The sequence below is a fragment of the Lepus europaeus genome, chromosome 7 (genome assembly GCF_033115175.1).
Source record: "Lepus europaeus isolate LE1 chromosome 7, mLepTim1.pri, whole genome shotgun sequence".
In the NCBI taxonomy this organism is placed as follows: Eukaryota; Metazoa; Chordata; class Mammalia; order Lagomorpha; family Leporidae; genus Lepus; species Lepus europaeus.
In genome coordinates, this window is record NC_084833.1 from 60,257,347 (window position 1) to 60,273,220 (window position 15,874).

At 38.3% G+C, this 15,874-nt stretch overlaps 1 protein-coding gene across 1 annotated transcript; it reads right to left on the reverse strand.

The window, feature by feature from the left end:
• Nucleotides 1-7,018: 7,018 nt before the first annotated feature.
• LOC133764520 (olfactory receptor 51L1-like) lies at nucleotides 7,019-7,978 on the reverse strand. The gene has a single exon (XM_062198195.1). It carries the CDS (start codon nucleotides 7,976-7,978, stop codon nucleotides 7,019-7,021), a length of 960 nt encoding a protein of 319 aa, XP_062054179.1.
• Nucleotides 7,979-15,874: the final 7,896 nt, after the last annotated feature.

Below are 15,874 nucleotides of genomic sequence, written 5' to 3' on the forward strand. Positions count from 1 at the left end.
AATAATCAACAAGTTACATGATTTATGAAATCACCACAAAACATTAACAACAGAACACCTACAAAATAAGCCTATTTTGTAGAAGCCTGAATCCCTACATTTTCTATGTGCAATATTTGAAGAATTAAGTAGCAACGATGAGGTTTTGTTTTCCTCAGGAAACTTGGTTAGAGTCTCTAACTTAAGTGATTTTTTTCTTGATATATTTGCCTTATTAAAAAAATATTTCCACTGTTATGTGATCTTCTTTGCTGAAATGTGTTCATGTGAAGCTGTCCATGGTTCATTCTTACCAGCTTTATCAGAAGTATTGTTATTGACTCATGATCTCCATCTTTCACTATGATGCTATGCTTTTGCAGTTTTCATTTAGCAGGGCTATCTCCTATATGTAGGACTGTAAGATTTTAAGACTCATAACCTTGGAAATTGGGATGTGCTGATAAATATCTGCTGAACGGGCAGATGAAAAAAATCCGCATGATATAACCCCAGAAGCCTTCCTAAATGTTTTATGTTTACATATTTTATGTTTACATATTCTTATTTTGAACCATCGTGCTAAAGTTATTTTAAAGTCTCTGAATAGCATATAGCATCATAAAAAGTTCATAGAAGACTTAATGATACTCTCTGTAACTCTGGCTTTCAAATAAATCTTTAAAAAAAGACTTAATGATAATCAAAATTGTCCATAATTCTTCGTTTTTCTGTTTCCTCCATGTGTTTGAAGTTAATCTTTGAAAATATTTATGGCATACACTCTCAATTCTTTTATGATCTTGCATACTCTGATTTTATTTACTATCAATCTATGTTACAAAATAAAGATCTTCTTTTTGCTATTTCTTTATAATTCATTGTTATAGTTGTTCTCTACAGTTAAATTGCCACATTTCTTCCCTTTTTGAAACTCAACAACCCACATTTATATGGAATTTTGTAGAATAAGTCATTGTTAGTATTAACAACAATTTTAACTTCTATAATGTATACATTATTTTTAATGATAATCAAAATAGTTTTGTCAAGAGGTCATAGTAGCATGTTTTCCAATATTTTCTCAAACTAGAGTGATTCTCTCAATCTGTAGTTAGTCACAAACTGTCATGTCACTGTTTTCCCTAGAAAATTTCTTTTTTTCTGTCTATGGCTCCTGACTGGTTTGGCCCATCCTTGGCAATTGGTGGCCATTTGGAGAGTGAACCAGGGAATGGAAGATCTTTCTCTGTCTCTCCCTCTCTCTGTGTAACTCTTCCCTTCAAATAAATACATATCTTAAAAAAAAAAAAAAGAATTGTCTTGATTACCCTACCCTAACCTAAGGTAGGCAGTGAGAAATAAGACCTCATTCAGAAATAGGGCAGGAAAGTGAGCAAAGGACTCTGTCTTGAAACTCGGTTGTGGATATGTGAAATCTAATGCTATACAGGTTCTAATAGATTCCGTCCCCAAGCCAGAATCTTGCAGAGGATTGCCCAGAGCAGGGCAGAATCTTAGGGCCTAAACTACAGGTCAACTGATGACTCTGGACAGGTTGATTTGACCTATCTTGTCTCAAAGGTAGAGGATTGCAGAGCTGAATCACCTTTTTAGACACCTTCCCCCAACTTATTCTCTATAACATAATAGGAGCAGTTTCAGAGCATAGCTGGGTCACTAGCTCCCTCTAGTGTTGAAGAAGTGGCAAGCCACAAACAGTGGACTCATGAAACCTGGTAATGGGGTGTTACCTAGTGTTAAAATAGCAAAAGTGCCCACAGCTCGGAGAAAATTGGAGTGCATAGAATTTCTGAAAGAATAGTCACAGAGAAAGCCACATTATGAATACTTAAACATAACACTTCAATACACACATAACATAATAGACTAAATGCATCAAAAACATTAAAGGAAGCAAGACCTAGTTTAATGAACAAGATAACAACTGGTATCTGCAAACTCTCAGGGACTTCAAAACAGCTGCTTTAAGTAAACTCAACAAAACCTCAAGAAAATACAGGGAAATGGTTCAATTCCCATACAGAGAAATGTAATAGAGCTATTCAAATAATTGCTAAAAAGTTAAAACAAAAAAGCTTTTTACATAAGCTCAACATATACTAGGAGAAAGTAGAAAATAGAAAACACCAATAGAATGTACCGATAACAGAATAGTTCAAGCAGGAATATGTAATTAGTAAGCTGAATATAGCCTATTTGAAAATATATATTTGGAATAAGAAAATGAAAAAAAATAAAGAGGGATGAACAAAGCTTACAGGAACTTTTCGACAACATTAAAATAGCAATTGTGAGTTACTGGCATTCACGATGTATTCAAGATTGTAGAAAAAGAAAATTTAATTCAAAGGGACAATGAAAAAAATTTCACAAACTTAGAGAAAGGTTGAATTTTCCACGTAGATTAACATCAAAAGTTTTCAATCTGGTTAAACTCAACCCAGTCTTCCCCAAGACATATTAGAATCAAGCTCTTCAAGGTTAGAACTATAGAAATGATTTTCAAGGACTTGTAAGATCTTACTTGTCTTTAATTATTTTAATTGTAATGAAATAAATTCTATAATTGAAAGACATAAAGTAATTGAAGGAATTAAGAACAACAACATATCCCAACTATATGGTGATCAAAATAAACCGATTTTGTCTAAGGACCCATAACTGAAATATCAAAGGATTTAATAAGAAATTTTGTGCAAATTGATCCAAGTGTAAAGAGGCTTTTTGTACTTCTATCATAGAAAACAAACTTTAAACCAAAAATAGTAAAAAAAAAAAAAAAGACCTGGGAGACCATTATATAATGATACACAGGACAATTCAGCAAGATGAAACAAGTAGTGTAAATATATATGCACCCAAAACATATAAACAAAAATTAAATAGACCTAAAATGAGATATAGACTTTGGTACCATAACAGTAAGGAAAAACCTACATTTATCAATGGGCAGATTATCCAGGTACATAATAACAAAGAAACAGCAGGGTTAAACTGTGCTCCAAACTAATTGGACTTAAAAGACATCTATGGAACATTCTATCTTCTCAAAAATACACAAAATGTTTTGTAGGATAAATCAAGTGATAGATTAGAAAGAAAGTCTAACACATTTTTAAAAATTGAAATGCCAAATATAAATGCTGACAATAAATAAATAAATCGAGAAATCAATAAAAAGAAAAACATTGGAGACTAAAAATTTATGAAAATGAAGTAATGTAATTTTGATTAACCAACAGAGCAAAGAAGAAGATGAGAAGGGAATTTTTAATGCTCTGGAAATAAATGAAAATATGAACACAGCATACCAAAACCTGTGTTGTAGAATATAAGCAGTATTGGATTGGAAGTTTATAGCAAATTACATATCTGACAGGGGTTAATAACCAGAATATATAATAAAGCAAAACAACTCAATAGCATAAAGCTCAAATACCCCAATTAAAAAGTGGGCAATACATCTAAGAAGACATATTTCAAAGGGAAGCAAGGAGCTTTGCTCCACAGGTGACTGTTTAATTCTGACTGATTCTACCCTTGTTATTGATTCTTATCACCAATGGTTATTGTTTCAAAATAACTTAAGTAATCATTCTCACTTTGCCTTTAAAAATGTACCCTTGCTTGCTTCAAACTCTTGGACTATGTTCATGGTATAAACACCATTCATATTCTACACTGCAATACTTCCTGCTTATTCCTCTCTCTCTCTCTCTCACTATCACACACACACACACAATTTAATTTTCACTTAGTTTTTTGTTTTTTGTTTTTTTTTTTTTTTTTTTTTTATCTGCAGAGGAGAGAGAGAGAGTTCTAGCTACCTCCTATCCTCTGTCTCACTCCCCAAATGTCAAACTTCCGTAACAACTGGAGTTGATCAGGACAAAGCCAGGAGTCACGAACTCAATCCTGATTTCCCATAGGTGTGGCAGGGACCTACCTACTTGAGCCATCATCACTGCCCTGCAGGGTGTAAATTTGCAGGAGAGTACAACAAGAGCAGAGCCAGGACTCATATCCAGGCACTCTGATATGTGTGTGGGCTTCCTAAGTGGTGGCTTTGCTGCTATACCAAATGCTCCCTCCTTTTTCTGTTATATTTAGGTTGGCAATATCAAACAATCATGCTTAATATACAATAAAATAAGTGGTATGTCTACAAAATATTTTCATGATTGCAATGAAATAAACAGTTTAGAAGACAAACGGGGGCCAGCACCATGACTCACTTGGTTAATCCTCCACCTGTGGCACCAGCATTCCATATGGATGCCGAGTTCTAGTCCCAGTTGCTCCTCTTCCAGTGCAGCTCTCTGTTCTGGCCTGGGAAGGCAGTGGAGAATGGCCCAAGTGCTTGGGTCCCCCTGCACCTGCATGGGAGACCAGGAAGAAGCACCTGGCTCCTGGCTTTGGATCAGCATAGCGCCGGCCTTAGCGGCCGTTAGGGGAGTGAACCAATGGCAGGAAAACCTTTCTCTCTGTCTCTCTCTCCCTGTCTATAACTCTACCTGTTAAATAATAAAAAAAAAAAAAAAGACAAATGGATTAATGCAGTGGACATTTTAGGATGTTATAAAATTAACTGAGACAACATGATAACAGCTTGATCCAGTCTGGCAGCAGCAGTGAAAACAATTTTGAGTATTTTGAGTGAGACATGGTTCGGTGAAAACTTTGATATGCTCGCAGGATACATGAGTGCTACTCATCCTCGGCAGTATTTCTCTTCCCCTAGAGCCCAGAGTGAATGATGGATGAAAATCTGTGTGTGTGTGTATGTTTGCATGCACATGCATGCACAAGAAATAGAGAGTTTACAAACAGTACTTTATACTTTGCATGTCTGTGTGGGTGCTAACTGTTGAAATCTTTATTTAGTATATACTAAATTGATCTTCTGTATACAAAGATAATTGAAAATGAATCTTGATATAGAAAGGGATGGAAGAAGGAGTGGGAGATGGAATGGTTGCTGGTAGGACGGATGTTATGGGGAGAAAAAGCCACTATCATCCAAAAGATATACTTTGGAAATTTATTAAATAAATATAAATATTTATTAAATAAAAGTTTAAAAAAAGAAAGAAAGAGAGAGTTTATTCATAAAAAATATTTGAAGGCCTACAATTTGAAAGTCAAAGGGGGGAATAAAAGTAAACAACAATTATCATCTTCAGGATGTTTGCATTTCACCACTTTCTCTAACAAAAAATTCTCAATGTTTTCTCCTTGTTTCATACGTACTTACAAGTTCAGCTTCTTTCTACTGTCAAAAGTCTTTCTGAATCCTTCTCCCAAACCTTGTAGTGCACAATAATCTTTCTCTAGAGCCCCTTTCTTGCTCTTATTATCATTCCTTCTGTTTCTTTTTTATTTCTCTTATTCGATTAATGATGATCTTAATTTGTCAATTAATATTTTACTCCATGCATAAAATTTTCCATCATTCTGTGACTTCTAATACCTAAAGAATTGACTTAGAAGGAAGCTTTTTATAGCTACAAAACTTAAAAACAGTACTTTCCAAACAAGTTATACTTTATTCAATGATAGCTTTGATTCTTTATCATATACATATTCATTAATTGTTTAGTGCCTTTTTAAAACTGATCATCGTGCTAATTCCTTTAGTTCCTGCTCAATACTAGTTATAATAAGATATATGAAAACACATTACCCACTGCTAAGGCCTACATAAACATTGGGAGCTATAGAAGCATCTTTATCCTCTAAGTTAATCTTTTTCTTTAATAAGTATAGATATGGCAACTAAGACACTTACATTAAAATTTGCCAAGTGTTACACAACTCTGTGTGCATTCATATACTTCATAAATTAGAAAATGTAAACATTGTATACATTGAAAAGAGTTTAAGATAAATAAAAGTTAAAAGATTATATTAATGCTACTACAAACATGTAATTACAAATAAACAAGCCATATTTTTTAAAATGTAAATAATTTAAAACAATGGAATAATTACCCACTTTTACCCACTTCATATGAAAATATCTAGAGTTTTTAAAAAATTATTTCAAAAACTTTATACAACAAAATATTTATTAAAATTAACTAAAATAAAAAGTTATAGAGATTGCCATTTTCTACTGCTGAGGAAATTAAACAGTCTCAAATAGGGAAAAGAGCCTGCATATAAATGCTTAAAAAGTGATACTGATACACCATGAATATTACGTTCTGCTTTGAGCTATAGTAAATTTTTTTAAAAGATTTATTTATTTGAAAGTCAGAGTTACAGAGAGAAGGCAGAGAGAGAGGGAGAAGTCTTCCATCCACTGGTTCAATCCCCAGATGACCATAATGGTTGGAGCTGTGCCGATCCGAAGCCAAGAACCAGGAGCCTCCTCCGGGTCTCCCACATGAGTTCAAGGGCTCAAGGACTTGAGCCACCTTCTACTGATTTCCTAGGCCATAGCAGAGAGCTAGATGACAAGTGCAGGAGCCAGATCTTGAGCCAGCGCCCATATGAAATGCTGGCACTGCAGGTAGCAGCTTCACCTGCTAAGCCATAGTGTCAGCCCCTACAGAAAACTTTTATACCAAAAATAATTTTGCAACCTTTATAAAAGGATGAGCTTATTCACAAATACAACAAAATATAACATAAAAAGTAGTATAAGATTTCATGGAAATATTATAGAATATCAATAAGCAAAGAAATATGGGTTGGTATATTCAGCTAAACCTAATTGCAAATAAAACTGAAATTACAAATGGGAGAAAATAGAAATTATTTCTAACACACTCTTTTCTGACATGTTCACAGTTAATGGGGTTTTACAAAGCAAATATTAAGTCAGGCTGTACAAGTCCTTAGTCACAAATTCCTTCCTTTATAGTTTCATCATGATGTTCTGGTGGCTCTATTTCTGCTCTTCAAACAGTCCTTTGTTAAAAATTCCAGTTTAACATAGCTGGAGCAAGAAAATTACCATGTATTTACATTATTGGTTCCAATACCATCATTATCATTGTTGAGGACATTCCTACATCACTGTTGAACAAATTTTGGGAAAGAGAAGCAGGTGGAGGACCCCTTGGCGAATCTGCTTGGTCTTCACACTATAGATGATTGGATTGAGCACTGGTGGAACCAACAAGTAGATATGTGCCATGAAAATGTGTATGAGGGGTGAGGAATGTTTGGCAAAACGATGGACAAGAGATACTCCTATCATAGGCACATATAAAATGAGAACAGCACAGATGTGGCATGCACACGTGTTGAGGGCCTTGAGCCTCCCCTCACGGGATGCAATTCTTAACACTGAGTGAAGGATAAAAACATAAGACACAAAAATACCCAAAGAGTCCAAACCCCACAACATAATGATCACAACCAACCCGTATATAACATTAAACTTAATGTCAGCACAGGCAAGGTGGATAATGTCCTGGTGCAGACAGTAGGAATGGGAAAGGACATGAGAGTGACAAAATGGAAAGAAGGTCAAGCGGGCTAGAAGAGGAATTATTGGAATAGCACTCCTGAGCAGGGCTGCAATCCCAATCTTGATGATGAGTTTTGGAGTGAGAATGGTAGCATAGCGCAGAGGGTGACAGATAGCCACATACCGGTCAAGAGCCATGGCCAAGAGCACAGATGATTCCGTAAAGGAAAACGTGTGAATTACAAACATTTGAAACACACAGACACTGAACTGGATCTCCCTAGAAATGGACCACAGCACCCGGAAGAGTGATACCATTGTGGGCAGGGACATGCCCATGTCAGTGAGAGAAAGCATGGCCAGGAAATAGTACATGGGCTCATGGAGCCTGGGATCTGTCCGGATAACATGCAGGATGGTGCAGTTGCCCACTATCCCAACAAGGTAGAGGAGGCAGAATGGGATGGAAATCCAGTGGTGAAATTCCTCATAGCCAGGAACACCTGTGAGATAAAATGTGGAGGACAGGATATTGCTGGAGTTTGGGGTTGCCATAATGCTGACTGTTAAAATGCAATCCAATTCCACAGTCACATTCCAGAGCAGAAATTACAAGACCAGGATCTGTGTCAGGTGAAGAAAAAGCAAAACAAGCTTCAGTGTTTACCTTTAATCACTCCTTAACCCATCCCCACTTCTCTGCTTTGTCCACTCCATTTCATTGCTAGGTATTATCAGTAAAGTAAAATATTTAGTTTATAACCAACAGCACATTCCTTGCTGCCTCTGAGATGCAAAACCCCATTTGTGCCTCACTTGTCAAACACCTACATCCAACAGTATGATGGTAAGAACAATTACAATTCTTAGAAAGCCTACTTTCTATCCTAGTTAAATAGTGGCATTGTCCTGTCCTGCTGTCTACTCTGGACCTTTGAGAGACTAAATTCCTTTCCAGACTCTTTTTAGTCTCATGGATATAAGCTTTGATCGGGGTAGGGAACATCCAGCCTGTGGACCCTAGTTTTCAGTACAATCATGCCAAATGTTTATTTTCTTTGGTGACAGAGAAGGTGACTTTTTTGGGGAGGCATAAAAATGATTTTTTCAAAATTGAAAAGCAAGCCAATTGTGGAAAAAGAATATTGCCTAGGTTGCAGAATCAGAGAAATGAAATATTACCAAGGGAGGTGGTGGAGAGATTTCTGCTTAAACCTTCAAAGAAGAAGTTTTTGAGAAATGTTTCAGACTGGCCTCAGAACCAGATATCTTCCAGCTTTCCATTAAACTTTATGTTTATCTGAAAAATGCTTAGATCTGAATAAACAGTGAGACTAAATGGAAGGCAGATTTCCAAGTTCTCATTATGGCTAAGAAAATGGGAAGGGCTGTAGAACAAAAACTGACAAGAACAGAAGATCTTGGCATTGAAAATGATAATTGGCCAGAAGCATGAGATAGGCAAGTCCAATGTCAAAGAAGAGTGGGTGATTCGGGGGGTAGTTATGAGGGAGACAGTATGGGGAAATTAGCGAAGATTTAAGCATACAATTGCAAAATATGTGAGTATAATTTAATTGTGATAGAAGCAATAAGACAGACTGAATTTACTCTTGAATTTACTTGCTCGATTTCTTGCTTTTGAATCTTCTGTGTCTTAGAAAATTGCTGTTATCAAACATACAAAGAAAATACCTGTGCAGGGTTGGAGAACTTTTTTTCTGACAGGGACTATTTGGATATTTATAGTATCATTCACTGACCATAAAAACCATCAGTGAAAATCAGCCTCCTATGGATTTATTGAATTTAGAGTCCTGCCTGCAACTACCTTGGACAGGACCAAAAACAGTGACATAATAGTGACAATAATTCTTTTATATATATTGGTAGAGCAAAAAAAAAAAAAAAAGAAGAAATTCTGTGTTATCCTCTCAAAGAACCATCAGGAATGGTCATTTCAAAAAGAGATTCTGTTAGGTGCTGCATTGGAAATTTATGTCAGTTTCTTTTCCATTTCATGAGGTGAAGACTCTGCAAGACCAAAGATACAGATTGTTTTTTTTATCTTTTTCTGTCCTCTGAAACTCCTCTGATAACTATGAAAATCCTATCTGTGGATTATTCATTCTTTTCACCACTAATCTTGAAAAAGGAAAATAGTGCATGTTTGAATGGGAAGTTTGACCATGAAAAGGAATGAAACTGTTAGAATTTTAGAGAATTACAATTCTGAGTAGATGTATTAATATTCTGAACATATATATTCACTGTATTCCATACATTCACTAGTATTTGGTCATCCTATTATTCTACAATCCCTTAAGTTGTAGCACTGCTTCATTTTGACAGCCCAAGTTCTACTGTACCCAGCCCTACAATTTCATGTCCATCATTTGCCCCTGTGATGTTTTCCTTCCCGGAGGTGGAGGAGGAAGACACAGTTCAATTAAAAAACTTGGAGGTCTAAAGTACTTAAACATGGAGTTGAGGAAGATCTCTGATACACAGTTAAAATCATTCTAAAAATCACTGATATTTGGGATTGGAAGAAACCTTGATGGATATCTGATTAAATTCCAATTTTATTCTGAATTTCCTTCTTTGCTATGTTTAAAAATACACTTCCACCCTGTGTAACAACACATCCATGGATAATGTCTGCTGCTGTGACAGTCTAAGGCATCCTTAAAAAAGCCCTGTCTATCTGAAAAGGCTGAGTCTAACTTTTATGTTATAAGAATGAACATGAACAATAAATATATCTTGGTGACATTATATCCTGAATAAGGCTGCAAATCTCTCCTTCTTGAACCAAACTGTGTGTCCTCCTTCTCACCCTTTCAATGTTCTTCTTCTCTCTTTTGTTTCTGAAAGTTCCTTATGCATTTCTCTGTTACTTCTCACCTTTATTTTTGTCCAGGTCTCACATACATGGTAGAGTAGTTTCTCTTGCTGTGTATGATTGGACTCATTTTCAGAACAAGAATGAATTAATAAGCCTTCTGTCAGTCCCGGGAGATATGAGACTCTATGACAAGTGCAGGACAGTGGTTGTAACATTTTCAGTGCCAGCACTTCAGTTTATATCTCTTCCCCAAGTTCTCTTTTAGCACTTTCATATTGCAACAGAATATTGCAGCTTAGGAGTATGGAGAAAAGAATCCTGTGGAGATTCTTAAATATTCATTGCCTCAGTTCCTGGAACAAATAATGTAATGTGGGTTGAGATGAGATTTTGGTTTACATTTAAAGTTTGGTAAAACACCAAAGAATTTTAGACACAATGTAGTCAGTGAGAGGGACTTTTTATTTTTTTTATTTATTTTTTTTTTAGACAGGCAGAGTGGACAGTGAGAGAGAGAGAGAGACAGAGAGAAAGGTCTTCCTTTGCCATTGGTTCACCCTCCAATGGCCGCCGCGGTAGGCGCGCTGCGGCCAGCGCACCACGCTGATCCGATGGCAGGAGCCAGGTGCTTCTCCTGGTCTCCCATGGGGTGCAGGGCCCAAGTACTTGGGCCATCCTCCTCTGCACTCCCTGGCCACAGCAGAGAGCTGGCCTGGAAGAGGGGCAACCGGGACAGAATCCGGAGCCCCGACCGGGACTAGAACCCGGTGTGCCGGCGCCACAAGGCGGAGGATTAGCCTGTTGAGCCAAGGCGCCGGCGAGAGGGACTTTTTAAAGATTTAACTGTGGAGGGTCATTGAGCCCATGACCACATTGTTACCACTCAAATCTCTTTTGCTGTGCCATAGAGTTCTTTCAAATGAAACATATTAAGAAATTTTATCTGACTTATAGATAAGTTTTCAATCAATGAACAAAACCCCTATATATTTGTTAATAATATTGAATCCGATATGCCTGTTTTTTTTATTGAGCCATATAGCAGGGTTGTAATGTTAACTAATGATTGATTTTTTTTTAAATCTCTATTCAGTGATAAAAATAATAATTGTAATTTCAATTTCATTTAGTAGAGAAGTTAGTTTTTTAAAATAAAGTGTGTAAGATTGCTAGTCTTCAGACATCATTACTTTTTTTTTTTTTTTGACAGGCAGAGTGGACAGTGAGAGAGAGAGAGAGACAGAGAGAAAGCTCTTCCTTTTTGCCGTTGGTTCACCCTCCAATGGTAGCTGCGGCCAGTGCGCTGCGGCCGGCATACTGCACTGATCCGAAGCCAGGAGTCAGGTACTTCTCCTGGTCTCCCATGCGGGTGCAGGGCCCAAGAACCTGGGCCATCCTCCACTGCCCTCCCGGGCCACAGCAGAGAGCTGGCCTGGAAGAGGGGCAACCGGGACAGAATCCAGTGTGCTGGCACCACAGGTGGAGGATTAGCCTATTGAGCCACGGCGCCAGCCTCAGGCATCATTACTTTTTTTTTTTTTTTGACAGGCAGAGTGGATAGTGAGAGAGAGACAGAGAGAAAGGTCTTCCTTTTTGCCGTTGGTTCACCCTCCAATGGCCGCTGTGGCCGGCGCATTGTGCTGATCCAAAGCCAGGAGCCAGGCGCTTCTCCCGGTCTCCCATGCGGGTGCAGGGCCCAAGCACTTGGGCCATCCTCCACTGCCTTTCCGGGCCATAGCAGAGAGCTGGCCTGGAAGAGGGGCAACCGGGATAGAATCCAGCGCCCCAACGGGACTAGAATCCAGTGTGCCGGCGCCGCAAGGCGGAGGATCAGCCTGTTAAGCCATGGTGCCGGCCCAGGCATCATTACTTTTAATACATTCAATCAATAGCTGGATTTTTCAGGAACTGATAACTTCAATAAGAGGAATAGTTCTCATAATAAGATTTGGTTTATTACTAAGTAAACGTACCACACCATCTAGTCTAAGACAGTGAGAGTCTATGTATACCATATCACAAGGAAAACCCTTCCCTCTTCATTATTTTACCTCCCCTTATGAAACTAACTACCAGAAAAATGATTTGTCCTTTTTGCCTTCATTGGCACTGGATGTCTTCAGGATTCACCTTGTACCTCATTTCTTTAAAATTATTTTATTTTTATTTTAAGGGAAGAGACGGAGAGAGAGAAAACACACACACACACACACACGTACACACTCACACAGTATGAATACTCTGACCCACTGGTTTACTCCCTAAATGCCCTCAGTGGTTAGTACGAGGTTGGGACTGAAACCAGGAGCTAAGAGTTCAATTGACATGTTCCACAGAGGTGGCAAGAACCCAATTAGTGGATCCACAGAGCTACCTTCTAGGATCTTCTTTAGCAGGAAGCTGAAATCAAAAAGCTGGAGCTGAGCATTTCACACAGGTACTCTGACACAAGATTCGGAAATCTTAACTGTTGGCTCAATTTCCTACCCCAATACCAATTTAAATTAACTTGACATCATCTACATTTATACAATCAAGAATCCAAAACTTACATATTCATCAGTCAATGAAAATATATGCCACAGGGCCGGCGCTGTGGTGCAGTGGGTTAATCCTCCGCCCGTGGCGCCAACATCCCATATGGAAGCCAGATCTAGCCCCAGCGGCTCCTCTTCACTCCAGCTCTCTGTTATGGCCTGGGAAATCAGTAGAGGATGGCTCAAGTCCTTGGGCCCCTGCACATGTGTAGGGGACCAGAGGAAGCTCCTGGCTCCTGGCTTCAGATCGGTACAGCTCCCGCTGTTGCGGCCATTTGGGGGAGTGAACCAGCAGGTGGAGGACATTTCTCTCTGTCTCTCCCTCTCACTGTCTGTAACTCTAACTCTCAAATAAATAAATAAATTCTTTTTTAAAAAAAAGGAAAATATATGCCATACATTTATTTATTTCTGAGAAATAAAATTACATCCCCTACTACTAAATTCTTGGTTTTATTTGAGAAACAGAGCACCCCCTCCCCCACTAATTTTTAACAACTTTAGATTAGAAGCTCAATCCTGAATGATAAAATAAATAGGGAGAATGTGATGGGCCAATATCCCCCTTTATGGCTGTAGGTAGAGAATTACCTAGATCAATAAGTATGAGAGTGAGCATAAGGTAGTATCTGGAGAAAGTGCATGCTTAGTATACTTTCCAGACCTAATCTTTTCAGTATATGACTAAATTAGACTGCTTGACTAGGTTAAAGATGAGAACCAAAAGGAAACAGAAATACAGATGAATCATGGTTGGGGTATTTTATCCTATTGACTCCACATCCAATTCTCTACTTTGTCTTCCTCATGGTGGTATCATCTCTCTACACAAAAGGAAAGTATACACCAGTTTCGCTTTCTGAGTTATAGAGGTCTCTGTATTTTTCCTTCAAGAAATTTCACTTCATGACTAGGGACAGCAGCAAGTTCCTAGCTGCAATATCCCTTCTTGAATTTCCTAATTCTCAATTTTGTCTTTCCAGTGATTCCTTAATCAAGTTCTTTAAATTCTCTGGTTTAAGCATGGCATTTATTTTCTGACAGAACCTTAATTGCTACAAATGGGAAATGCCTGTCTTATAGGAGTATACCTACAGACATCTCTCTGTCGCATTCTACTTTCTGTCTGTTTATCAATACAACCATCTACAAGTTTATCAAGATTGAATTTTTTAAAGACTTATTTATTTATTTGAAAGCCAGAGTTACACACATAGAGAAGCAGAGGCGGAGAGAAAGATAAAGAAGTCTTCCAGCCGCTGGTTCACTCCCCAGTTGGCAGCAATGGCCAGAGCTATGCTGATTCGAAGCCAGGAGACAGAAGCTTCCTCCAGGCTCATATGCGGGTGCGAGGGCCCAAGGACGTGGGCCATCTTCTACTGCTTTCCCAGGCCATAGTAGAGAGCTGGTTCAGAAGTGGAGCAGCCAGGATTAAAACTGGCACCTGGGCTGGTGCCATGGCTCACTTGGTTAATCCTCTGCCTGCAGCACTGGCATCCCATATGGGTGCCGGTTCTAGTCCCGGTTGCTTCTCTTCCAGTCCAGCTCTCTGCTGTGGCCCAGGAGGGCAGTGGAAGATGGCCCAAGTGTTTGGGTCTCTGCACCCACATGGGAGACCAGGAAGAAGCACCTGGCTCCTGGCTTCGGATAGGTGCAGTGCCGGTTGTAGCAGCCATTGGGGAGTGAACCAACGGAAGGAAGACCTTTCTCTCCATCTCTCTCTCTCTCTCTCTCTCTCTCTCACGGTCTATGACTCTACCTGTCAAATAAATAAATAAATAAAAAGAACTGGCACCCATATGAGATGCTGGCACTGCGGGTGGTGGCTTTACCCCCTACGTCATAGCGCCGCTGGCCCCAAGGTTGAAATTTTGAGCTACATTTTTCTTTGTTGTTTTCTTTTTTGTTTCATTTTGTTTTTAAGGGTGTTTGGGCAACTGGAAAACCAAATTATTATTCTGGTCTTTCCTGCCTATTGTCATTGATATCATTAATCACACTTTATTGTTTATTTATTTGTTAGATATTTATTTACTTATTTATTTGAAAGGAAGAGTCACAGAGAGCAAGAAGGAGACAGAAAGAGAAAGAGATATCCTCCAGCCTTGGTTCACTCCCCAAATGGCCACAATGGCTGGACTGGGCCAGACTCAAACCAGGAGCCAGGAGGTTCTTTGGGGTCTCCCACATGGTTAGCAGTGTCCCAAACACTTGGGTCATCCTCTGCCATTTTCCCAGGCACATTAGCAGGGCGCTGGATCAGAAGTGAAGCAGCAGGACTCAAACCAGTCCCCACATGGGACACAGGCGTGGCAGGCCACAGCAGGTGCTCCCCATTATTTTCTTACAAAAACCTAAAGTCTTGCTTTTTTGTAATTTTTGCTCTTTTTTTTTTTAACTCCCAAAGCCAGGTGGATGACTTCAAAACAGAACAACAAAAAAGGGCAATCGCACAACTCTAAGAAAGTTTCAGATACTCATAAATCTTCACCTATTTAGTTCTTCTATACACAACAATGAGAAAAAGGCAGGACTAGAAAAAGGATGAGTGATGACAGAGATTAAACTAGCCTAAAGAGCAAGAAGATAAGAGGCCTCTCTGAAAGATGAAGGGAAAATAAATTCCTTAAGTGGCATTGTGCACCGAATGGAGTGGATGGGAATCAGCTAGCTTTTGCCCTAGAAAGTGGTCACCATTTGTGGAAAATACAATTATCAAATCAGAAATGCAGAAAGAACACCTTTGTCACATGTAACCCTACACTATTTGAAAAAGGAGGAGAGTTCATCAACCAGAAACTATGTTCCTTTAAATCTTATGATAGCAAGCTTTCTTTTTCTATTTGTGAAATTCTAAACCTAATTCCAAAATGTATCTTTTGTCCTAGAAGGAAAGATAGGCTTATTAGGGTAGATAGTACACTTAATACTCATAAAGAAAACAGGGAAGTAGAGCTGATAGTCATAAGTAACACATGGCTAAAAGTTTTCGAGTATTTTTAAATTTTTCATTTTTTAAATTTTCAATTAGAGAAAGTTTTTCAACATGCTACTTCATTCACCAAA